Source organism: Prionailurus viverrinus, chromosome E1 (genome assembly GCF_022837055.1).
Source record: "Prionailurus viverrinus isolate Anna chromosome E1, UM_Priviv_1.0, whole genome shotgun sequence".
In the NCBI taxonomy this organism is placed as follows: domain Eukaryota; kingdom Metazoa; phylum Chordata; class Mammalia; order Carnivora; family Felidae; genus Prionailurus; species Prionailurus viverrinus.
In genome coordinates this window covers 7,861,937-7,888,556 of record NC_062574.1, presented here as the reverse complement: position 1 = coordinate 7,888,556, position 26,620 = coordinate 7,861,937, and the positions used below count along the sequence as shown (strand labels likewise).

The window sequence follows — 26,620 nt, the reverse complement described above, 5'->3', positions numbered from 1 at the left end:
ACCAGCTTTGAAAAGACTGAGCCAGCAACAACGCATGGGAACCACACGCGGCCCACTTACGGGAACTGGGGAGCTCTGAGCGGTTAAGGGAGATTGTTCTCTAAGGAGCGGAAAGTACAGAACTGACAGGCAGAAAAGCAGCCCAGTCGGAGGAATGCACACTGGAAAACCTCCGTGCAGAGGTGACAATTCAAACACGCGGAAAGGAGGAGCTCTCTGAGAATGAGCGCCTGGGGTCAGGATCAAAGAACGCTCACGATCAGGGAGGACAGAAAAAAAGAATCACGGACCTTGTAAGAAAACTTTTCATTACGAAAAATTTCCATCACATGCAATTACGTAAGAACACAGTGAGCTCCCACTACGTACTCCCCAGCTTTAACAATTACTACAACCATGGCCCATCTGGTTTCGCCTATACTTCCTCTCCCTCCCCCCCCCCCCCCCCCCCCCCCCCCCCCCCGCCTCCTTCCTTCTTTCTGAACCAGAAAGGACCTTTGAGATCATCTGGTCCAACTGCCTCCCTCGTTTTATAGATGTGTAAACTCAATTCCAGAGAACACAAATGATGTGCCCTGAGATTACACAGCCAAGAGAGACCCATAAAATAACCTGGTTATTTTAACGTGTAATATTTCAAGTCAGTGTTTGTTATTTTATCAAGAGAAAGAAAGGAATTCCATAGAGCGGCTGTGCTCCACATTGCTGGGTGCTGCAGGGAGCTTGTGACAGGTGACGCCTAAAAAACGGTTCTGGGATTTGACCAGAAGGGAGTCCCCGGCCTCTCCTACCTACCTCCAATATGGACCTGGAACAACACATTCCTCAGCCGTTGGTTCTCATCAAAACTACTGGGGGGGGGGGGGGGTACAAAACAGTTCCCAGCCTCCTCTTTAACAGTTCTTTAGTGGGGCGCCTGGGTGGCTCGGTCGGTTAAGCGTCCGACTTCGGCTCAGGTCATGATCTCACGGTCCGTGAGTTCGAGCCCCGCGTCGGGCTCTGTGCTGACAGCTCAGAGCCTGGAGCCTGTTTCAGATTCTGTGCCTCCCTCTCTCTCTGCCCCTCCCCTGTTCATGCTCTGTCTCTCTCTGTCTCAAAAATAAATAAACGTTAAAAAAAATTAAAAAAAAACAGAACAAAACAAAACCGTTCTTTAGTATCTCCATAACGAATGAACAAACACCACACATTGACAAACAAATACTGAGAGCCAACAATACACACGGGGGACCGTTTTGGGCCCTGGGGGCCCACAGATGAGCCAGAAGAGAAACTGTCCCTAACTTTCACAGGGTTAACAGTCTAGTTGGGAGAAACACACAACAAGCCTGTATGTAAATCAACGATTACAGATTGTGCTAACCGTGGGGAGAGAAATAGGAGGGATGTGAGAAGAGAGGGGCGGGGGGCGGGGTGGGCTCTACCTTAAACAGGGTGGTCGGGGTAGGCATCTCTGAAAAGGTGGCACTTGAGCCCAGACGGGGCAAAGGGCCACGGGGGCGCAGACCGCCTTCAACATAGAGTTGTTACAGATCTTTCAAGCGGGAGGATGGCCATCCGGGGCCACCGCCGATGGTGGAAAGCCAAAAGTTCGAGCGGAGCGGTGCTCCGCCCTCTGTGGTTGTCACCATCTGTGTCACTTCATCACGACAACGTTATCTTCGCTGTCATCACAACCCTTTCTATGGGAACAAGGCTTCCGAGCGACGGCAAGGGGCTCGCCAGTCCTCACCAGGGGAGCTGACAAGTCACTTACACTTGCAACTAGGAACGGAGGCTCTGAGCAGCCAGGAGGCTCGTGGGGCCCCAAGGTTCTCCTCCGTCCTCCCGCGCAGCCTCCGCTCGGAAAACCGAAAGCAGCCCCAGACACCAGCCCCCCGGGGGAGGGGGACGAAGGCGGCGTGGACCCCCGGGGCCACAGCACGACCCTCGCTCCCCGGCCTCTTCACTGCAGGCTGCTCCAAAGCTCACTTCCCCCCACCGGTACCCAGCCGACCTCGCCAAGGGCTCCCAAGGTTGCAGCCGGCCGGAACCGCGGCCCTGCACGTGGCAAAAAGATGAGAATTTTCCCACAGTCGCGGCCAAGGGCGGGCGCCGTACCTGTCAGGAGGCGTGAGGAGAAAGTGTGCGGGGATGCGGCCATACCGCACGAGTCCGGCCGCCGGGGTCCCCCGTGTCCTCTCTCCTCACCGGCTGCTGGGCGCCGCCATCTTCCTTCCCCGCCCCCGTGGGAGGAGAGCCGCTTCCTGTGCGTCACTTCCGGAGGGCGGGACGCGGCGAGACAGGGCCGTGGCTGCAGGTGTTTTCGCGGGTTGGGCGGGAGCGTGTAGAGTTGGGAGGTCGGAGGCCTGAGGTCCTTTCGAGAAACGCGAGGAACACGGAACGGCCAAGGCTTCCGGGGAGGAGAGGACGGCGGCCCCGCACCTTTGTTTGCAGAGGTTCCCAGGCGTTTTCTGGCCGGATCCCAGGGCCTCGTGCGATGGGCCGGGCTGGACACCGCGCGCTTCAAAGTCACGTTTGGGATGCTTCTTGCTGACTGTATCGTCAAGAGGAACTGGTTCTTGGAACGATGCCTCCGCCTTCCAATCTGACCAGTGGCAGCCTTACCGTGTTAGCTATCAAGTGGGAAGACCGGTGAACTCAAGGTTGCTTGTCGGACCTGAGCCACACCAGGGAATGCAATCACCAGAGCATCTCAGGATGTAGAAGGTGCGTGTGGGACTTGACCTCGGGCTCCGGTGGGAGGGCTGCATTCGCGTCCTCACTTCACCTCCTGCCCTTCTGACCCGCTGGAGCAAATTACAGAAGCCCTCTGAACCTCACTTAGGGGTAATAACATATATTTCGTAAGAGGGTCCCAAGAATTAAATATTAGGTCTTTCTAAGGGGGAAACAGACGCCCACTACGGATAGGTTCTAATAATGACCATTGGTGTTATGATTACCAGAGGAGATCTTAGAAGCCCTCCCTTCCTCTGTTGTTCTCTTATTTTTTTTTCCTTAATGTTGGAGTTCCCCAAGTAAAAGGACTGAAGAAAAAAGACTCCGCTTTTGAAAAAGAGGAGAGAAATAGGGAGCTGGGTTCCATAAGGGCAATTTCTGGCTGTCTTCCATGGTAGCTAATATTGCTAGACGCAGGATACTGAAAATACGATTCTTCTGAGCTGTAGAAGCTTGTCCTGTACCAGTGGGGGTGGGAGAGGGTGTCAGTTAACGGGTTCAGTGTGATCGGGTAATTTAGAAGATGTTGCAGAAATACAGATGAGATAGCAATTCTAATTGGGTCAAGGAAGGCCTCAGAGATTTGAACTCTACTTAGAGGAACAGATTTTTTCCTGCATGCAAGGGAAAGAACACTCCATAAAGAGAAAAACAGTATCCGATACTATCTTAAAAGTTTTCACACTCCTTATACTTTATCATACGCTTTTATAAACATTTGACGTTTATATCCATAGCATTTTAAGGCTCAGGGTTTTAAGTCATCTTCCCACAGTCACCGAGCTACTGAGTTCCAGAACCAAGACTGGAACCCCTGACACCTGCTACAGTGTTAGTTCCACCATACCATACAACCTTATTCACCAAGCATCTTTTTTTTTTAAATTTTTTTTCAACGTTTATTTATTTTTGGGACAGAGAGAGACAGAGCATGAACGGGGGAGGGGCAGAGAGAGAGGGAGACACAGAATCGGAAACAGGCTCCATCCAGGCTCCAAGCCATCAGCCCAGAGCCCGACGCGGGGCTCGAACTCCCGGACCGCGAGATCGTGACCTGGCTGAAGTCGGACGCTCAACCGACTGCGCCACCCAGGCGCCCCTCAAGCATCTTGAAATGTCACAGCTTCTGAGATTTATAAAGCACTCTATTTCAACCTTGGCTGTCCGTCACAGTCACCCAAAGGGCTTTAAAAATTACGGATGCCTGAACCACTTCCAGACCAATTAAATCAGAAAGGGTGTGGAATGGAAGGACGAGACCTGTAATTTTCTTTTTAAGCACCACAGGTGATTTTCGTACACAAAACTGAGAATTACTGCGTTTCAGCCTCTTTTTTTTTTTTTCACTCGATGACACAGCTATGTCTAAAAGATTGGCTAACATGAATGTTATATTTCATACACTCAGAAAATTGGAATTCCCAAGTGCTCTTGGCTTATGATAATCGAAGCGTTTAATAGACATGTACCTTTTTGGGCAACAGATTTTTCCTTCGTTGTAAATCCTTTCTAAAAACGGGGGATGGGGCGCCTGGGTGGCGCAGTCGGTTAAGCGTCCGACTTCAGCCAGGTCACGATCTCGCGGTCCGGGAGTTCGAGCCCCGCGTCAGGCTCTGGGCTGATGGCTCGGAGCCTGGAGCCTGTTTCCGATTCTGTGTCTCCCTCTCTCTCTGCCCCTCCCCCGTTCATGCTCTGTCTCTCTCTGTCCCAAAAATAAATAAATGTTGAAAAAAAAAATTTTTTTTTTTTTTTTAAAAACGGGGGCAAGGTATGACTAAGTACATGAATTAATGCACAGGTTCTTACTTATTGGGAGAAACCAGAGTGAAATGTGAGAAATGCCTAAACGATGAATACTTCCTGGTGTGATCGGTCAGGAAGAACATTCCCCTGTCTTGTGAATGTGATTAAGTTAGCCCACATCAATAGTCTCAAAGCATATTCTTCCTGAAAAGTCATCCTTGGAGGTACTTCTGGAAAGAACAGGGTTCCATGGCTGCATATAATGCTCATAGCTGCAAGGGAAGCTGTGACTAGCTTAATTATGCCAGTCACAGTTCATCTCTGTGGACCTAGCCATCTTGCTGTCACAAATCATATTAAAGTGACATTAAAACTGAGGAAGAAGTAGGAAGTGGATTTGGGGTAAGCATCTAGAAGTCTGCCACAATTTTGTTGAACCCTGTTGTTTCCAAACATTTTGAATGCAACCCATTTTGTGAAATAACATGAAAACTTGGAAAATGCTAGCCTTACACACACACACACACACACACACACACACACACACACACAGTTTAGGAGATTGCAACATATTTGTACTGACGATTTTTACTTAGTCTTAGGTGAATCAGACTTCCTGATTTGGAACTATCTTGTTTCATTAGACTTCTTTTTCCTGGACAGGTTTCTTTGGGAAAAGACATATACGAACCCCTGCCCCTGCAATGTGTTTTCAATGTAGGTCGATAGGACTTGCAGGGAGTAGGTAGGCCTCGAACATCTGTGTAGCTCGACCTTTCCAATTCATAGATTTGGAAAGTGAGGTCTAGGGAGGTTAATTTACTCTAAGTGAGAGAACTTCCTCTCTAGACATGCAGGCCAACATTTTTCCATCTCATTAGAAATAAAACCTTGGTGTGCAAGCATGATTTGTTCCAGACACATGCTTGCAATCCAAAGCACTTGTATATCAAAGCGAATTTCAACAACCTTTGGCTCAGTGGCGATCATGTGACATTCAGCGTCAGATACGGCTCACATTGCAAGACATCGCTCGTTTATCAAGTTAAAATTTATTAGACGTGTTTGCTCGTCTTGCAGAACACTCACAGAACAAGTTACTTGCAATCCAGGGTTTTACTTGTCTATTGTCATTCTTGCCCCTTACTCCACCTGTAATGTCTTCACTAATGAGATGCTGGAAGGTGTGGATGTTACCCGGCATGCTGCTGAGAGTCGAGCTTTTGGAAGGATGGTCAAAGAGATTAAAAGACTGGGTTTTTGTCTTCACGTCTTCTCCTTGGGTTCAGTCTTTTGAGATTTCTGGTCTTTGGTTTTCTTCTCTTGGAATATACTACCACTCCCCGTCACGTTTGATGGTTCTTCTGATCCCATGATCTTGGAGGACGAGACAGGCCTAGGTGTATTCCTTGCCCGAGACAGCTCTCCTGCTTTGAAAGGGACTCAGACTCGTTCTAGTCATCTGGGCTCCCACCTGGTCTGGTGCTGCTCACCGGAGTTAGGGTTTCCCCATACCTGTGTGTGTCCAGAGCCTTACTCAATAATAAACAGTGGCTTGGGGTGCCTGGGTGGCTCAGTCAGTTAAGTGTCCGACTTTTAGTTTAGGTCATGATCTCACAGTTTGTGGGTTTGAGCCCTGCGTCGGGCTCCGTGCTGACAGCTCAGAGCCTGGAGCCTGCTTCGGATTCTGTGCCTCCCTCTCTGTCTCTCTCAAAAATAAATAAACATTAGGGGCACCTGGGTGGCTTAGTCAGTTAAGTGTCCACCTTCGGCTCAGGTGGTGATCTCTGCAGTTCGTGAGTTCGAGCCCCGCGTCCGGCTCTGTGCTGACAGCTTGGAGCCTGGAGCCTGCTTCCGATTCTCTGTCTCCCTGTCTCTCTCTGCCCCTCCCCCACTCATGCTTGCTCACTCTCAAAAAAAAATGTTTTTTTAATTTTAAATAAATGAACATGTAAAAATTGCTTAAAAATAATAATGAACAGTAGCTTTTATCTGCCTTTATCCTCTTTTGGAGGCTTAGGAAAGGTAATCTGCTACGACAGGAGACAACTCAGGTGTGAGGAGGTGTGGCTGTCTCAGGATTCTGCCCCTGGCTGTCTGTCTCTTCAGGACAGCCCTACTGAGTCCGGGCCGGTCAGGAGAGAGGACTCACACCCATCCTTTGAACAGGAAATTTAACATACAGATGCACACGTGCAGAATTGGTGACTGAGCAATCGGGAGGGTAAAGAGGGATCTGTGAGGCATCGGAGAGGTAGCACCTGCCGGAAGCAGGTATCACCTGTCTGGCTGGGAGAAGAAAAGGGAGAGGTCAGGATTGTTACAGTTTAGAGACTTAGGGGAACAGGGCTGCTCGGGTCTCCAAGGGGGACCTGACCTGGCTGGTTCTTGAAGTGTCAGAGAAGCCACACACCAGGCCCGTCTACTGCTGGCGAGGACAGGCATGGGAGGGAGAGGCACCCGAGCTGCAGGCAGCCCAGCAGCAGGTGGGAAGAGGGGGCCCCTTCTCCCGGTCCCAGCCGCGCAGCACTGCTGCCCCTTATTGGCAAAGCCACGCCGTGAGCCCGCAGGTGTGGGGCGTGCCGGCTCCCAGCTCCAGCAGGGCTGAGGCACGGGACACAAGCTAGATTTGGAGCCAGGGCAGATAAACCCCCCAGAGTTCTTTTCGGAACAGATGTCCTCCCCTCCCTGTACGGATTAGAGCTTAAAGAACAGCCTCCTGTGAGCTTCGAACAGCTCACATCGGTCCCCCACATCTGCTGATACTTCCTCCAGGGTAACTGACCACATCAGGATCTGATCGAGGCCAAGATCATGCCAATCAGATAGGACACCTCAGCTATAACCTGCCGGCTGCTCTTTTCCCCCTCAGCTCCCCGGGGCTTGGTTCCACACGTGGTATCTTGGTATACGGGGAGTGGAAAAGTGCCGCTCCACAGTGCAGAAAAAGGAGAAAAAAAAAAAAAACAACCCAGGAAGATGTGCTATAGGAAATTCTACTCACTGCCATGGCCTTCTGCCTTCTTTAATAGTGGCCTCATTTTGTTGAGGGAAACAGTGTGCCCAGCCCCAGGAGGTGAATCATGATCGCCTTAGGTCAATCAGATTTACCTCATTCGCATTTCCCAGAGTTTCTTCCCTCCAGAGATGGCCACGTTACACAGCCTGGCTAAAGAAATAGGAGAAACCTGCCCGCAAGGTTTCTGGAAATAATTCTGTTTACTGCTTAAAAAAAAAAAAAAAAAAAAGGCAGACATGCAGAAGAAGGTGCTTTCTTGATCTTTCCATTTTATACTCAGGAAGCAGGGCTGAAGAGTGTGATTCCTGGAGCCAAGGCAGCCATATTGCGACTAGGAAGAGACCAGCAGAGGTCGGCAGGGTGTAAGAGAGAGAATAGAGCCCAGTTTCTGGATGAAATTGTTGAGTCACTGCAGCAAGGCTGTTAGGTCTATCTGCAGACTTATTTCTCCAGGCGTGTTTTTATGCTTAAGCTAGCGTGTAGTTTCCTGTTCCTTGCATCCTGGATGATTGATCAGTTCCACAAGTAGGACAGGGGAGCCCAGCAACCTGACCTCAAAGCTTGTTGAGGACAGAGGATGCAGAGAAACACCTGGAATCATTGTCAGACACCCGAAAAGCAGGTCACGTTCCACAAAAATAAATTTGAACGCGGTGGCTGTTTCTAATACGATACAGAAATCCACAGTGGTTTAGGTAACACAAAAATAAAAGAAGCAGTTTTGTGCACATCAGCTTCCTGTCCTTTTGCTTGCTATTTTCTGTGTGCCCAACTCCTTTGATGACATGAAACTGTCCTGCTTCCCCACACCAGGAAAGCATTCCTTTCCTGGTCCCCTCCACGGCATCCTGGGGCCGAGTGGAAAAATAGGATGAAATGTTCATGCACGGCAGGAGGCAAGGCCTGTTGGGCACTCTGCCTTGAGAAAATCATAACCCAGAAAGAGCATCCTCAAGCACGCATTTTCTCTTAGCTACTGGGAACTCTTAAAAGTGGTTCTGAGGTATTTTGGCGAGTGAGCCGTCAATATTATAAAAATAAGAGAATTCGTAGGTACAAGGAGACAAATCAATAAGGCAGGTTAATCAGAAGAATCCCAGAGAAGTTATTCTCACAACAATACTCATTTATAAGCTCCTAGGAAAGCATGGACATCACATCTTTTCTAAAATTAGGTCCTAATTCTCACCTCTGGACTTCCTTTCTCCCTGCATTTATTCAAGGCCAGTCAAGAGCAGAGAGTGAACATGTTGGTCCCTTTTTTGAAATCAAAAACAACGCGTGTGTACAAAAATAATGTCACTTATCTAGCACTTACTTTGTATTAAATGCCTTGTCGTGGCGTCTCAAGTCACTTCCGCAAGAACCTCGATAGGGGTTGTTTCCGTTTTCAGATGAGAAGAGTTTGAAACCATCAAAGGCTAAATAGTTTTCTCCAGTTCACACGGCTAGAAAGTAAGCGCCACAAGTGGAATTTAAACCTTTCTGATTCCATGTGTTCTTAATCCTAATACTGGATCGTCTCCCATATTTTATGTATTATGGAGCCCTCATTATCTGGCATTTTTTCATACCAGTCTAGAGTTTCACGTTTCATCCAACTAGTGAAGTTCTTGAAGTTCAGCCTCAAAAAAAAAAACACAACTACTTGATTTTACATTTTCTGACTTGGGTTAAATTTCCTTTGACCTCAGTTTCCATATTTATAGAACAGGAACCCTAATACCAGGTCTGCCACTTAAATTACATTGCACTTTCCGTATTTAATGAGAGCTCATGTCTGGACACCCCCAAGTAATACTCATTCTGGAGGTCTACCTAAGACCTACTGAACCAAAAATCTTTGGGGGTGGCCCAGGAATTCCACAGTTAAGGCAAATGACTTCATTATTTTATGAAAACCATATAAGCTTTGTATAAAAAAAAAAAAAACACGTCAAGAATGCAGAAAAAACGTTTCCAGGAGAGAGAGCTACCCAAAGAAGGTGATGGGAGGGTGGAGAAGGGACACCTTGATGGTACAACCTATTCATTAGATTCTTCCTGCCTGCCAGAACTTAGTGGCTCCTGCTATCTTATCATATTTCGCCTTCCCTATAGTCCTATCACAAGTTATTATCCACCTTTTATAGATAAAGTAATTGAAGTGCATAGTCTTTGAGAAATCCACATTCGTTTCCTAGAGCTTCCGTAACAGAGGACCCCACGCTGGTTGGCTTAAAACAATGGTTGTCTCCCCTGGAAATTTGAAATCAAGATGTCAGCAGGGTCGTGTTCCTTCTGAAGCCTTTATGGGAGGGACTTTCCTTGCCTCTTCCAGCTTCTGATAACTCCAGGCCTTTCATTTCTTGGCTTAGGGCCGCAGAGCTCCAACCTCTGCCTCTGTCTTCAATGGCCATCTTCCTTCTGTGTCTGTGTCTTCACGAGGTGTTTGGGGGGTGTGTGTGTGTCCCAACCTCCCTTTTATAAGGACATGAGTCACTGAACTAGGGCCCACCCTAACGACCTCCTTTTCATTCGATTACATCCGCAAAGACCCTACTTCTGACGAAAGTCACGTTCATGGGTCCCTGGGGGATAGGACTTGAGCATCTCATTTTGGCGGACACAGTGTGAACCTCTAACACCACCCAAGGGTACAGTGGCTGGTGAAGCATGGAACTCGATTCGAAGTTAGGTGATTCTAGAATCTCTCCCTTTGGCCATCAGCCACCACACGTGCCATCTCAGTGAAGGCACTGGGGAAATCATACAGCAATGCCTCGAGAAACAGGAAGGTGTAAGTGAAAAAAAAAAAGTCTTGCAACTATTCAGTAAAAATTTATTTACAAGAGGTTGATCTCAGACATTTCCTCTGCAGCAGTTAGATGCCAAATGACTCCACGGGGTTTTGAGGTAGAGAAAGTTATGAGCTAAGAACTTTATACCCAACAATTCGTCTTTCGGTGGGACAGGCGGGCATTCTCAGAAATGCAAAGGCTCAGAAAATATTCCACTTGTTGAGCAACTATTTGAAGATGCATTCCAGTGGTTCCTAGGGTCTGGGATTGTATAGACCACAAAAAATTTCAAAAATCATGTAGAAACCAAACACAGCATTGCCCACAACTCCACGAAGGCGTTTTAAAACAAATCAAACTACCATCCAGGGTACGTTAAGATTGCTTCATAAGAGATAGATCATTTTCATGCCAAAAATATTAGAAAGGGTATAATCTGATAGGCATTTAAGTTGAGTAGTTTTCGCTCTGTGAAAAAAAAAATACTCGTATTTAATATATTTTACCCCAGGGTTAGCGAAGACCTTTGCCACAGATAAGATCTCATTCATGAATGGGTGTTTGAAAAAGCAGGAACGGGGGCGGGAAAGCAAAGGAGAACATCAACTGAGTTCTGGCTAGCCTGATTTATGCAACCGAGGGAAAAATATCATTTGAAACTGACCGTAATCATTTCCATTTTCTAAGGGAAGTTTCAGTGGGAACATAAATCCAGGTAGTGCTACTTTCTTGCACGTGCAGAGAGGATGGTGGAGGGTGGGGGTGGGGATAACTTGCTCCCTCCGCTGACATCTGGGTTTGCACTTAGTTTTTCCACGTTCTCCTGAAAATACCCATGAAAGAACCACTAGTCTAAAATGACGATTTGCACTCACACATTTAATTAATTCTCCCCTCCCCACACACACACACACGCACACACACCTCCACATTCTCTATGAAAAGAACATGTGTGCCTTTGAAATCGGGGGTGGTGCCCACTTGGCTGGAATTTCTAAGAACTCCTGCAAATTTAGAGCATAGGTGAGGCCAGATTGTGACAAGAGCCCATCAGTCCGCGATTTCAGGACACATAAAGGGTGAGACTCCCGCACAGAGAACAAGGAGGGGCCACCAAGCAGAATTCAACCAATGCCCGCCTCCCCGGACTCAGAGCTAGAGGGGCCGGGAGCCAGGACAAACAATCCAGGATTGAGCGTCTCAGGTACAGACACAGAGGCTGCCTGAAGCATTCGGTGGCCTTTCTACTTGGAACGAGTTTCCGGGCTCAGGAAAGCAGGTCAGCAGCTTAAGACAGGAAGTGGGTCTGCTCTGGGAAGAACCACCCTGGAGCATTGCCCTGCAGCCCTGGCCGAGTGTGAGCTAGAACTACAATCAGGAACAGGAGCTCTTAGGCTCCTGCCTTGTATCTATCTGTCCCCTTCCTCTCCTGCTGCTAGGCAGATGGGTCCCCTGTCCGGTAGAAAGGAACATCACGGTAAGTGAAAATGTGACTCCCTTATCACAGTAACAAGAGACCTCTCAATACTTAAGAAATGTGCAGCCTTTACTAAGGGACTATACTACGGTAATAAACAAAGCCGCAGACCTATATGGCTTGACACAAACCAAAGGTTTACGTCTTGCTCACTTCAAGCTTAGTGCGGGCCGGGTGACTTCAGAATTACCGTCCTCCAAGCAGGACTTCAAGAATCCAGGCTGTTTCCACCTTGTGACTCCACCATTCTCAGGATATGGCCTCTATGGTCACCACCTCAGAGGAAGAGAATGTGAAAGACTCACATATGCTCTTAATTCCCTCTGATCATACGTGGTAAATGTCTCTGACGTTCCCAGCTCACTGCTCGGAACTGATCAGATGGCCCCACCCAACGTAACTGCAATGCATGAAAAGACACCAGCTTTCTGTGTTAGGAGAGAGAATATCGCAGGCTGTTCATTCTCTGCACCGTAATCTATGGCTGTAACGTAATCCCAGACATAGTGCCTAAATGATTCCAAAGTGTTTGAGGAAGAATAATGAGCGAGAACAGCTAAGAAAAGTCGGAACACAAAACGGAATAAGATAGGGCTCTCCACTAAGGTATTAATACGTCTGGAAAGTGACCAATTGCAGGGCGCCTGGGTGGCTCCGTCGGTGGAGCGTCCGTCAGACCTCAGCTCAGGTCATGATCTCGCAGTCTGTGGGTTCGGGCCCCGCGTCAGGCTCGCCTGCTTGAAATTCTGTGTCCCCTTCTCTGTCTCTCTGCTCCTCCCCCGCTCATGCTCTGCCTCTCTCAAAAATAAATAATAGAACATTTTTAAGATTTTTTAAAAAAAGGAAAGTGACCAATAGCTAAAATAACTTGGTGGTACTTGCCCAAGAATAGATACCAAGACTGCTGAAACAGAATGAAAAGAATGAAGACAGACCAAAGACCATGTGAGTATCTAGCATATTTAGATAAGGGCGATAGGTGAAATCAGAATGGAAAAGAGAGCCTATATATACATGGATATGTATATATTCTTATTTTTATATGTACATATATACAGAAATTTTTATCTAAATTCAAATTAACATATGGTGTAATAGTAGTTTCGGGTATACAATACAGTGATTCAACACTTGTATGTAACACCCAGTGCTCATCACAACAAATCAGAGTGTTTATACTAAAAACAGGGTAGGAACCACTGACTCATCACATGGGGAGAAAAAAAATGTTATGTCTGTACCTCACACTACTCTCTAAAGTTTATTCCAGATAGATTAAAATTTTTAAACGAGTTAATAAAAGAACAGATAAGCTTGGGAAGGATAGTCCATGTACAACTTAAATCATAGAATCCATAAAGATTAAGGTGTGTGCATTTTTTAACCTAAAAATCTTAAACTTTTCTGTGTTCCAAAGAACAAATCAAGTCAAAAATGGGGGAAAATTGCATCGCACAGGACAGACAAGGAAATACTGCTATTGAGATGTGAACAGCCTTAGAGATAAATACTAAATGCACAAAAGCATATGCACAGAGAGGAAGATACACATTTTTTCAATAAATATGATAAAAACTTCAGTATCATTGGGGTGCCTGGGTGGCTCAGTTGGTTGAGCGTCCGACTTCAGCTTTAGGTCATGATCTCCCAGCTGGTGAGTTTGAGCCCCGTGTTGGGCTCTGTGCGGACAGCTCAGAGCCTGGAGCCTGCTTCCGATTCTGTGTCTCCCTCTCTCTCTGCCCCTCCCCTGCTCGCACTCTGTCTGTCTCCCTCAAAACAAATAAACGTTAAAAAATTTTTTAAAAATAAAACAAACAAAAAAAACTTCGGTATCATTAATGTAAGAGAAGCACAAATTTAAAAAAAGTGATATAATGCAAAGATATCTTTTGAATTGGCAAAGATTAAAAAAAAAAAAGAATAGTTATCAGTCAGTGCTATTAAATGTAGGATGATGAAGAACAGGATCGTGTGTACTCTCTAGAAGAAGCCTCCAAAAGTTCTAATCTGTGCATTCTGCTTTTAAGGATTTATCCTTACAATGGATCGGTAGAAACAGTTGTCTATGAAAATAGTCACTCAAGCTCAGTTTCAGGAGCAAAAATTAAATTTGAGAGCGGCCCAAAGGTTCAGTTCCCGGTAAATCTCCAATAATACGTCTTGACTAAATAAATTATTTTATGTCCATATGCTCAGACATTGTAAATATCGTTGTAAAGGCTGTTTATGGGCATTAAAAGGTTCATAGGCTCTTTTTGAATGAACAATGCAGGTTACCTACACTATGTTCCTGTTTTAATTCTGTAGACTTTATACATGCATTAAAAATTCTAGAAGCATGTGTTCAAAATTAGCAGTGGTTACTTCTGGTTGGGAGAATTAAGGCAATTTTAAATGTTCCTTTTGATTGTATTTTAAAACATATCATAGAATAAGCATGCCTTAATTAAAAAGTGGACAAGGGAGAGGGGAAAATAATTGTGGACTCCTGGACTCCCGGAGCGCCCACTGCCAAGACCTGGAACGTGGGTCAACAAAAGAGAACACCCGTTTTGCCCTCATGGCTCCCTAAAAACACATATTTCAGAGTTGGCTGCGTGCTTTGTGGGCAGCTCTGTATTCCAAGGGCTGAGTTTTGCAAACAAGCTTAGCAAAGTACAGCGTGTGCCCCTTCAGGTGGTTTTTGGAGCTCATCAGGTATGAGTAACACTAGCTCATTTATCTCTGGATGAGTTTGTGTGGAGCACGGAGGTGCTGACAGACCCCGAGCAGAGAACAATGTTTATTTATACCTGCACACAATAATTCATGTCTCTCTAAATGTGGGACTCTCTCCTCATTTGCTCACAGTTTGCAAACATTTGCAGTTCTCTCCACTGGTGATCCCTCGTTTGGTTTGGCTGGGCTTGAGCAAACGGCGAGGAGCATGGCAGAGAGTGGAGCTGAATGCTGTGATTCATTCACAGAAAGGGAGCATTTGCTCCCACTGATGTATGTGGGGCACGCCGAGATCTCTGGACTTGGTTTTGCACCTTGACAACTGATTAATATCTGCATTGTCTGCTGTAGAAGAAGTTGTTAGCTCTGTGTGTGTGTGTGTGTGTGTGTGTGTGTGTGTGTGTATTGCCAGTTGGGATCCTGCATTTGTGGCTATCGAAAGCCTCTACAGAATGAACATTCCTATAAGCCAGCGTTTATTATGGCAAATTTCAAATATATCACAAGTTTCTTTGAAACTTGTGATAACCCTCCCCCAATATGGTGTGGGGTAATTGTGTCAGCAGTCATCGACACGTGGCCAATCTTATCTTCTCTGTAATTCCAGCTGCCCCCCCCCCCACCACCAGCCAGCACACCAACTGTTAAACCCTGCTAATGTCAATGGAGGTGGAGTTCAAGTCGCAAGTCCGAGTAATTGTGAATTGTAGGGTGAGAAAGAATAGGGTAAAAGAGTGGGGAGCCCGATAGACCTGATCTGCATCAGGCTTGACCACTATAATTTGCTGGTTGACTGATCTTAGGCCGTTGAACTTTTCTGACCCTCATCTGTAAAATGGCATTATAGTGTATAATTTGTCGGACAGCTAAATTAAACCCGTGGTACCCTTAAAGTACCAAGCACCATCCCCTGTATCCAGCAGGTACTTACTTGTTACTTGATTACTGTTTCTTTGCCTCTATCTAGAGTAGTCCATCTGAAGTCTAGAAAGTCCTCCACACGATTAAAGTTCCTAAAGAGGCCGATGAATAATCATTACCCACTTGCTGAGGTCGTTAATCAGGAATGAGTACCTTTTGGGAGCAAAATATGGAATTATTTTATTCCATATAAAATATAATTTATAATTAGCCATTATATTTAGCATAAGCTGCTGCCTTCTCGATGTAAACGGCAAATACCACCTACCAACATTGTCCAAAATTTCACCAACATCGGCCTGAACAAATGAAAGGAAATCCGCACCCCCCACCCCCCTTGGCTAGCCATTTCTTTGGGTGAATTCTGTAGGGGTAAATAAGGCGATCGTCATGCTCTCATCGGCCGAGCCAATTAGTTTTCAGCCTTGGTTGTCAGTCTGCCAACGAAAAACAGAGCAGGTACACTTTGGTGGGAAGTTAGGGTATTAGGGAAGGTAGGAAGCCTGAGGTTGGGGTGTGGGGACAGCGGGGCTTTGGGTGGGGGAGATACGGGAGCATGACTCACCTGGAGAATGTGTGCTGAATGGGGAGAAAAGTCACTGAACTTGGCCACAGGGAACACCGTGGATAAATGTCAACCCGTGTTCCAATCCAGTTCGGGGTGTGGGGTGAACACAGCACAACCTCCCAGCTCAAAATCAAGAGTAATATGTCCTGATAGAGACCCATTCATTTCTTAATCGTTCTTCCCAATGAGTTTCTGGTCCGAGGCAAGCCACGCTGCCCTAATAAGTATTCTTATCATCTTGGCTTTGAGACATGGGTTTGTCTCTCGTGTTGAAAGGATCTATCTATCATTACCGAGCCGTGGCAGGCACAGAAGCCCGCTTGCGTAGATCTGCTTCAAGGAAGGTCCCGCTGATCGCCGGGATGGGGAGTGCGCTTGGCTGACAGCCTCCAGTGCCAGCACCTTCAGGATCCAACCCGGCTTTTGAGCCGACACCACATTCTTTCTAAGAAATGTCCCAACCAGCGACTGAGCGTGACGTGAATCCTAGGGCTTGGCCCTTTCTGCCAGATGTGGGGCTCTCCCAGGGCTCCCCTTTGGATTCACCTGAACCTTGTCAAATCTGCATCACAATCTGAGGCTTTCGCAGAGAATCCTGCTTCCCTCCCCTTTCTTCCCAAAGAGTCAGGTCCACCTCAGGATCTGCAAGGTCTCTCTGCCCCATTCTGCTTCCTGCCCCCTTTATTGTTCACAGGTAGCCCCCGCTTCCACTAACCTGCTTGCGGTCCTCGCTCAGTTCCAGACGATCCACCTGACACAAGTGGTGTGCCGCCCGCCTTCCCGTATTTCAAGGAATTGTCTTGTTTGTAACAACACAGTAACGGGCTTAAAACGTAAATGATTGTACTTCAAAAGCTTATGTCACATAACAGGGTGCCTGTTACGCCACAAAGCAAAACAACTCAGGGCGCCTGGGTGGCTCAGTCGATTAAGTGCCCAACTGTTGATTTCAGCTCAGGTCATGATCTCACAGTCGTGAGATCGAGCCCCATGCGCAGCATGGAGCCTGCTTAAGATTCTCTTCCCTCTCTCTTTCTCTCTGTCTTCTCTCCCCCACCCCGGCCCCTCCCCTGCTCACACACGCTCCCTCTCTCTCAGAAAAAATAAATAAAATTAAAAAACAACTTGGCATTGCGATGCTGTCCCTTCATCCCGGAATTAACCTTTCAGAATTTTCTTTACAAGCCCCACAGTTCTCTTGGCCATGTCTTTTGTTGCCAAACAGACAATGACCTATCCCTTCCCGGCCTTCTTTCCGGAATGAAGAAGATGATTCTTTCATTCTGCCCTTCTCTAGCAATGCCTTGACCTTTTAACTTTTCCTTCTCCAAGTATGCTTTTCTTGAAGGTTTTCAATAGTTTTCTTTAAAGGGGCGTCTCACGTGCAATCAAGACAAGGAAAGTTTCTGTTGAAGTTATCTGAGTCCACATGTCACATTCGTTATTTAGTTCAGCCACGAGTCAACATTTCTTTATAGGGGCCCAGCATCCATTAGGGATTGTATTTCATTGCTAACAGTGTTTCAAATGAAGTAGTTCTAAAAAAAGGAAATGTAGGGGCGCCTGGGTGGCTCAGTCAGTTGAGCATCCGACTTTGACTCAGGTCAAGATCTCACGGTCCGTGGTTTTGAGCCCCCGCGTCGGGCTCTGTGCAGGCAGCTCGGAGCCCGGAGGCTGCTTCGGATTCTGTGTCTCCCTCTCTCTCTGCCCCTCCCCTGCTCATGCTCTGTCTCTCTCTGTCTCTCAAAAATAAATAAATGTGAAAAAACCATTTTTTTTTTAATTTTAAAAAAAGGAAACTTAACGAACCGCAGGATGTGACGGCCTCCAAGCTGTGTGACGCTCCGTATTCTGGGATTCCCTTTCCCGTGTGTCCCTGGTTAGAGGGGGTTGCACAGAGGTTCTTGGGGAAATGTGGGGAGGAGAAGGGCCACGGCAGCCATCCTGTGTTCTCGGGTCACTCGAGAACGCGGGTGTTCTCGTATATCTGCCGGCCCACCTCATTGATGTGAGGACCCACACTCGTTCACACCTTTTGTCGGATCCTCTTAGCCTCTTGGATGCCCGGGTCAGGTGTGTGCATTTAGCTCCACCGTGAAAGTCCCCAGTGTCTAAGGGCTGTTTCCACCTCTCAGGTCAGTAAGGCCTAACACGGGCCCAGTCTGTCCCAAGGACTCCAGATGGTGCCGGAGTGTTCCGGTTGGTCTTCTCTTTCATCTCATGTCCATCTTTCCTTCTCAGCCGCGTGCAGCCTCTAGCATCAGGTACAAGGACCACAGCCTTACAGATAGGGCTTAACCTGCTCCCGAAGTTACTCAAGGTTCAGTCTCTGTCACGGGACACACACACACACACACACACACACATTAGTGATGCCGCTTCTCCGATGGAACCTTACCTCATGCTCTGCAATGGTGGTCCCATCCCGTCGTGAGGGATTCAGCCCCGTTGCCGTCTGGCCCAGCCACCCTTAATACAAGAGCTTGAAGCCTCAAGATCCCAAGGTGTAGACACCGTACCGTGGTCATCGTTTTCTGTTCCCTGCAAAAAAGATGGGGAAGAAGAGGAAGCCAAAAAAAAAAAAGGGGTGGGGGGAGCTTTCCCTGAAGCCTCGCTCAACAACCACCATAAACATCCTTCCTCTTCTCCCCCACCTTCAGGAGAGGATGGGAAGTGGAGTTGTTTAAATCGGTCACTTCTGAGGATTTCGTTAGACGAATGTGGGGAAGTCAGTGTCCGTCTTAACTCCTTCGGATTCCGTGTCTCCGTCTCTCCCTCCCGCCGGAGATGGGAAAGGTGCGTGGCCTTAACCTTGGGGGCATGAAGTCCTGAAGTCTAAACCACGTCCGTACGTACCTTCGAGCAACAGCTAGTTGAATAGAACAGAACAGCAAGCGTAACATGGGCTCCATACAAGTGTGCACTTGAAATTAAACGTCTAAGAGGGAGAGGGAGGACGGGAATTAGTTTATGTGGCGTTTTTGTAAAGGGGGCGATACGCTTACCGGGGGAGAGTCTTCCGGAAGAGATCACTTTACCCCCTGTGACCATTTGCGTTGTGTGCTTTAGATTTCAGGCTGTGTGTCTGAATCGGGGTGCACGTGACGTGTGTGCTTCTGTAAAAGCAAAAGGCGACGTGTATTTTTCCTCACTTTTGACTTGTAAACCAGAGGGATGTTGTTGCTATTATACCGAACGCTTGTAAATAGAGAAAACATTTGTTTTAATCCGTATTAGAAAAAAATATGTATCTTAATTAGGAAACTTTATAACACTTCTCAAGACTTTTCTATGACTGTCCCCTTCAAATAAGAACTAAGGCAAATTTGGTATAAATGCTGGGAGCTGAAGAAAGTTTAGAAGGGGAGCCAAATGGGAAAATTACTGTATTAATTCTTTTTCATTCGTCTCTTCCAACTATTGGAAGAGAAGAAAGCCAGAGACCTTTATTTACATGCCTGTATTTATTTGCCAGGCTGCTGCTTTTTTAAAATGGGTCGAAATGTCCCATTTTGTTTGAAACGTCTTTTTTTATACAAGTGTACCTTTTCATTGGGGCGCAAAACAAATCTGTTTCTTGAAAATGAGAGGACAAACATGCTGAGCTTAGGTAACTTAAGATGTGTAAAAAAATTTTTTAAGACTTATTTATTTTTGAGACAGAGACAGAGCACAAGTGGGGGAGGGGCAGAGAGAGAGGGAGACACAGAATCCGAAGCAGGCTCCAGGCTCTGAGCCGTCAGCCCAGAGCCCGACGCGGGGCTCGAACCCACGGACTGCGAGATCGTGACCTGAGCCAAAGTCAGACACTTAACTGACTGAGCCACCCAGGAGCCCCAAGATGGTTTAAACATTAACAGAATAATTGGAACTTAATACAGACTATTATTTTACCAATAAATTCTGAAATATTTGTACTATTAGCAAACTCTGTCTAGAATGTAAGAGGTCAGGATATTTCCATTTAATATCAGAGAAATTTGAATTTGCTTAAGAATTCTTTAAATGTTGTTTTTGAGAATCATGCCATTTGAAAAAAATGTTTTTCTAAGGAACTACATCGTTTGCCAAGTTAAAAAATATGCACTTCGTGCTGATTAAAAGCATGATGTTAGGTAGTATTAGAAATCTCTGTCTCAAAATAAACGGTGGTGCCTGACTGGGCAGAAGGAAGGATAGCAGCTATGACTCAGCCTACAAATACAGGGAAGCAAAAATGTACCCTCTTTTTTTTATTTTATTTCCTTTTTCCTGTAACCACTTATCTCCTTTAAAAAAAAATTTTTTTTATGTTTATTTGCTTCTGAGAGAGAGAGAGAAAGCGTGAGCAGGGGAGGGTCAGAGAGAGGGAAACGCAGACCCTGAAGCAGGCTCCAGGCTCTGAGCTGTCAGCACAGACCCTGACGCAGGGCTTGAAACCATAAACCAGGGGCGCCTGGGTGGCGCAGTCGGTTGAGCGACCGACTTCAGCCAGGTCACGATCTCGCGGTCCGTGAGTTCACGATCTCGCGAGATCTCGAGTGATCTCGCGTGAGTTCGAGCCCCCCGTCGGCTCTGGGCTGATGGCTCGGAGCCTGGAGCCTGTTTCCGATTCTGTGTCTCGCTCTCTCTCTCTGCCCTTCCCCCGTTCATGCTCTGTCTCTCTCTGTCCCAAAAAATAAATAAACGTTGAAAAAAAAAAAAAAGAAAGAAAGAAGAAACCATAAACCATGAGTTTGTGACCTGAGCTGAAGTCAGATGCTTAACCGACTGAGCCACCCAGGCGCCCCCTGTAACCACTTATCTTCTAACCCAAGCTCCTATACTACCATCATGGAGGAAATTTAAACTTGGTCCACTGTGGGTCCACCGCCCTTTGCATTGCCCCCGCTCCCCCCACCCCAAATTCTGGTAAGCTTCTATTATAAGAAGGTGTGCATTTGTGAGGAGAGGGGGCCACAGGTCAGGGAAAAACAGGTGTTGATCGTTGGGGTTCTGGTTCCGGTTCCCCCCTCCCCAGCTAGCCTCCTCTGTGCATGCCCTCTCCTTCCTCCGTTTCCTTGTCTGTGAAGTTCATGATGGAGCTGGCCCTCTATCCCCCTGGGGGCAGCAGAGAAGCTGCTGCCCCTGCTCCCTGCTCCCATACAGGAAACAGCCAGAGGTAAGTTCCCTCTGCCCACATGTGTCCCGTAACCATTTCTTCTCTAGAGTCTTCCTCTCTCCCCAGGAATCTCCATGGGGCAGCAGACCCAGCTCCTCTCCTTACTTCCTGACCTTCCTTGGCCTAATTTAAGTGCGGAAAACAGAGCCTCCTGCTCAGGACCACCCCCCACCCCCACCCCCGGGTCTCCGTGAGCATTTATGTTGCCTTCGCGCAAATCAGAAAAAGACACCCATCTGGATGGTCCACACAGGAAACAGTGTGCCCTGTGGGTGTGCACAGCCACGCAGGCTCCCCGCTTGGTGAGCAGAAGTACCTTTGTACAAAGAAAAAGTCCTCCTTCCTCTGGTGGGGATGGGCATCCCTCACCCACAGTCCCGTTGCTTCTCTGATCACAGGGAAGAAAGTTTCCCGAAAGCGATGCTTCGGGAACACAGCTATTCAAAGCTCAAGAGCTGGAAAGAGATTCCTTTTTCTTTCCTTTTTCTCTTTTCTTAAATGTTTATTTATTTATTTTGTGAGAGTGGAGATAGAGGAAGGAGCGGGGGAGGGGCAAAGAGAGAGAATCCCAAGCAGAGTCCAGACTGTCAGCGCAGAGCCCGACATGGGACTCAGACTCACGAACCGTGAGATCATGACCTGAGCCAAAACCGAGAGTCAGAGGTTTAACCGACTGGTCCACCCAGGTGCCCATCTTTCCTTTTTTTCTAATACATCACTTCTGTGCAGCAAACAGCCCAGAGTCACCTGACTGCTGCTTTAGTGTGTGTGTTTGTGTGTGTGTGAGTGTGAGTGTGTGAGATGGGGTTGGGGTGAAGGTTGCCAGCGAGGCAATTTCTGCTGATCTCTTCATCCTTCTAGGCAATTGGAATTTTAATCTGGCCAAGAAAAACGATACACTTTCCTTCTCCCTTTCTCTGGAACTGAAACATTTGGAAGGGAACAAAAACAATTCTGACAGAATCCGTCTCAACTTTCAGTGTGAGACAAACACAGATTCCGTGTCAGGAGAAGTAAACAGAAGAATCATCACGCCTATGGCCAATAGTTCAAAACGAGGGGACCGAATTAGCCACACGAGAAGTGTCCTCGTTGGAAACGAGTCCTCGCGAGGAATGAGATGTGTGTGGACACCTAAGCCATTAACAGCTCATAGTAGTTGTAATGCATAAAACTGCAACGCATTTTATTTTTCATATGAATATTTTACTGTAGGCAGAGTTAATAATCCTGCTCTTGTCAGAGTGGCAGGAATAAGTACCTGACTGTGACGATGTTCAGATTTTGAGGGAAATAGGCAGAATCTGCCAGAAACTTATTCCCGTAACAGACTTGGAAGCGTGTATAATTTTTCAGAATTCTCTTCTGGCTCTGGATTAGGCTCAGAGACGTGTGTGCAGATCCTGGGGTTGTTTTCTAAAAGATTAAGAAAAACAAAGCTTCCTAAACACATGTGACTTGTCAGCCATCACCACCTGCTTGTTACGTTTGCCCGCCCATGACGACAATCCTGAGTGAGCAGGCATATCTTCACACGAACGATGGCTGCTCCCTGCTCCTTTCTGTCATTTTTTTTTTATGAATTTTTAATTTTTAAAAAATAATTTATTTACTTTCAGAGAAGAGAGAGAGAGAGTGTGAACGGAGGAGGGACAGACACACAGAATCGGAAGCAGACTCCAGTCTCTGAGCTGTCAGCACAGACCCCGATGCGGGGCTCGAACCCACGAGCCGCAAGATCACGACCCGAGCCGAAGCCGGATGGATGCTCAGCCGACTGAGCCACCCAGGCGCCACCCCCCGCTCACTCCTTCTTCAGCTACGGCGATCCCGTAAAAATGATGCCCGGCTCAGACTTCTAGAAAGATATTCAAGCGTTTCTAGCAGCGTTTCTCGTGCTTCAAGTGCGTATGAGCCACCTGGGGAATTATGCAGATTTTTATGAATTTATTATGCAGGATTATGAGGTCTGAGTTTCTGCATTTCTGACACACGTGTAGGTGACGCCAGGGCGCCTGCTTCAGGGACCGCACTTTGAGTAGCAGGGTTTTATATGGCTGCGAGATGGAAGGTGTTGCTCTGCTGGGAACTTCAGGTAACCTCAACTTGGTCTCCTTCCCCATCTTACCCACCCGAGTTCTGGTGGGCGGGGCCTCTCACGGTGCCAGCAAGTGGTCGTGCGCCTTAGGTCATTGGTGTGAACGGGATGGGTAGCGGGTCTGGGCAGGTGGCCGGGTCAGCGCTGCTCTGAGCAGGGGAGTGGCCCGTGTGCCAGGCCTGTTACACGTCTGGAGGGCACAGCGTATTCAGGGTGGTTGCTTTCTCGAGGAGTCCGTTTGGATCATTATCGGGCGTAAAGCATGTCTGGGCTGGGCCACATCTCTGGCGAGGTCCCCGTATCAGGGGTGGTCGTCGTGCGCAGCCTCGCGGTCCGTGGAGCGTTTAATGCGTCTGGCCCGTTGTTGTCAGTCTCTCTGGACCGGTCAAGTTTTCAGCCTTTGCACTTTTCTTGCACCTCATCGTAAGCCCGACAGAGGCCGTGCAGGTATCTCTCAATGTCAGGAGTGCGGCACAAGGATGCACTTGGCAGGCAGGCTGGATTTCTGGAGGCCCAGAATGACCTTTCTGGCTCGGCCCTCCTGCAGAAGGAGTCATCCTCACGCTCTTAAAAGATGTCAGACTCTGCTCCCGCTCGTGTTCCGTGCCCATTCCCACCCCAGATGTTCCACACGCGGGAAGATGTCTCCGGGGAGCCTCAGGAGAGGGCCACCTTTGCCAGATTCAGGGGGCTTCCCTGCTTTCTCCCCCCACCCCCCTGCAAAAAAAAAAATCCCGACAAATAAAGCGACTGCCCTCTCGCACCTCCTATCTGTAGGCTTTTTCCTAGTCAGGAAAGTTCAGAAAAGCACAGAGCCCCTCTCTTTCCCCAGCCCCCACCTCTGGGCATCGGTTTCCTCCCTGGTAAAATGGGGAGGGTCGTTCTGACCTGTGGGGTTCGGGGGAGGGTTAAATCCTGTCACACGTCGGACGACTTGTCTCTGCACCGGGTAAAATGATAAAGGGCAGCAATTAATTTCTTTTAGCCGTAAAAACTCTGAAGAGGCACATGGTGAAAACGAGGCTCAGCTGAACCTCGGGGACACATAACTAAGATTTGTATGGAGAGTCACCATAGACTCTCTTGTCCAAACTGGAACACCTCTGAACACCGTTCTTTTTTTTTTTTTTTCTTTTCCTTACTTTTTTCTTTTTTTTTCTTTTTTCTTTGTTTTTTGAAATTTACATCCAAATTAGTTAGCATCTAGCGCAACAATGATTTCAGGAGTAGATTCCTTAGCGCCCCTCCCCCACTGAGCCCATCCCCCCTCCCACAGCCCCTCCAGTAACCCTCAGTTTGTTCTCCATATTTAAGAGTCTCTTATGTTTTTTATGTTATTATATAATATATATATTTTTTAATATTATATATTTTTATTATTTTTGTTTTTATACTATTTTTTAATATTATTTTTGTTTCCCTTCCCTTATGTTCATCTGTTTTATCTCCTAAAGTCCTCATGTGAGTGAAGTCATACGATTTTTGTCTTTCTCTGACTGACTCATTTCACTTAGCGTAATCCCCTCCGGTTCCATCCACGTAGTTGCAAATGGCAAGATTTCATTCCTTTTGACTGCCGAGTAATACTCCACTGTATATACATCCCACGTCTTCTTTATCCATTCATCCATCAGTGGACATTTGGGCTCTTTCCATACTTTGGCTATTGTCGATAACACTGCTATAAACATTGGGGTGCACGTGTCCCTTCGAAACAGCATACTTGTATCCTTTGGGTAAATACCTAGCAGTGCAATTGCTGGGTCGTAGGGTAGTTCTATTTTTAGTTTTTTGAGGAACCGCCATACTGTTTTCCGGAGTGGCTGCACCAGCTTGCATTCCCACGAACACTGTTGTGTATTTAGCTATTAGTAACTGTGAGAGTATGACAGGTGTAAACAGACCTTCAGCAGGATGCGTGCTCATCCAATTTATGTACAATTTAAGGTGTTTTTTTAACGTTTATTATCAAGAGCAGAGAGAGACAGAGCATGAGCATGGGAGGGGCAGAGAGGGGGGAGACACAGAATCCGAAGCAGGCTGCAGTCTCTAAACTGTCAGCACAGAGCCCGACGCGGGGCTCGAACTCACAGACCGTGAGATCGTGGCCTGAGCCGAAGTCGGAAGCTTAACCGACTGAACCACCCAGGCGCCTCATGTACAATTTAAGTTTTAAAAAAATCCATAGTTCACATTCTCAAAGAAAACTGGAGAGGCCATTGCTCACTTATCAAAAAGAATCCGAAATAAGGAAGATATAAAGTAAAGAGGGAATTGGAAACGATCAATGAAAGTCCATAGAAACAGGGAACGGAAGACTGGAGGCTACAGAAAATTAAACCAGTGACTTGGGGGAAAGTGCAAGTTCTAAAACTTACAGACAGAAAAAAATTGAAGATTATCTGAAAAAAAGGCACAAGAAATGGTACTGACACAACCAAACAGCCATATGCAAACATAATGAGTCTAGACACAGGCCTCACACCTTTTGCAAAAATTAACTCCAAATGGATCAGAGCTCTACATGTAAAATGCACAACCATAAAACTTCCAGAAGACACATAGGGGAAAAATCTAGACCACCTTGGGTTTGGTGATGACTTCTTTAGATATAACGCCATTTGAGAACTCCTGTTTTCCAAAAGGTCACAATGAAAAGCACGAGAAGACGGGCCGCAGACTGGGAGGAAATCTATGCCAAATACGTGTCAGCTAAAGGACTGGTGTTCAAGATTCAAGAGGAACTCCAAAAAAAAAAAAAAGGATTCAAGAACTCTGAAAACTGAAAAATGAGAGGGCGCCTCAGTGGCTCAATCGGTTAAGCGTCCAACTTTGACTCAGATCGTGATCTCATGATCCGTGAGTTCGAGTCCCATGTTGGGCTCTGCGGTGATAGCTCGGAGCCTGGAACCCGCTTCGGATTCTGTGTCTCCCTCTCTCTCTGCCCCTTTCCACTCGCACTCTGTCTCTCAAAAATGTGAACACACCCCTCACCAAAGAAGATCTACAAATGGCAAAGAAACATAAGAGAAGATGCTCCACATCATATGTCACCGGAGAAATGAGGGGTCCCTGGGTGGGGGGAAATGTAAATTAAAACAATGAGGGGTCCCTGGGTGGCTCAGTCAGTTAAGTGTCCATCTCGAGCTCAGGTCACGATCTTGCGGCTCGTGGGTTTGAGCCCCAGGTCGGTCTTCGCGCGGGCAGTGCGGAGCCTGTTTGGGATTCTCTCTCTCTTTCTGCCCCTCCCCAACTCATTCTCTCTCTCTCTCTCTCTCTCTCTCTCTCTCTCTCTCTCTCCTACACACCTATTAGAACCAGCCAAAATTCAGAATTTTGATGGCATTAAATGCTGGTGAGGACGTGGAGGGACAGGAGCTCTGATTCATTGCTGGGTGGGAATGCAAAATAACACAGCCACTCTGGAAGACAGTT

The 26,620-nt window shown here is 47.1% G+C and overlaps 1 protein-coding gene across 1 annotated transcript in view; it reads right to left on the bottom strand.

Moving 5' to 3' along the window:
- LOC125151365 (protoheme IX farnesyltransferase, mitochondrial) overlaps positions 1-2,223 on the bottom strand; it is a 138,307-nt gene extending 136,084 nt beyond the window's left edge. Inside the window, exon 1 of the mRNA XM_047832212.1 lies at positions 2,101-2,223. Coding sequence (XP_047688168.1) covers positions 2,101-2,143 — 43 coding nt within the window. The 5' untranslated portion in view covers positions 2,144-2,223. The remainder of the gene's footprint in view (positions 1-2,100) is intronic.
- Positions 2,224-26,620: the final 24,397 nt, after the last annotated feature.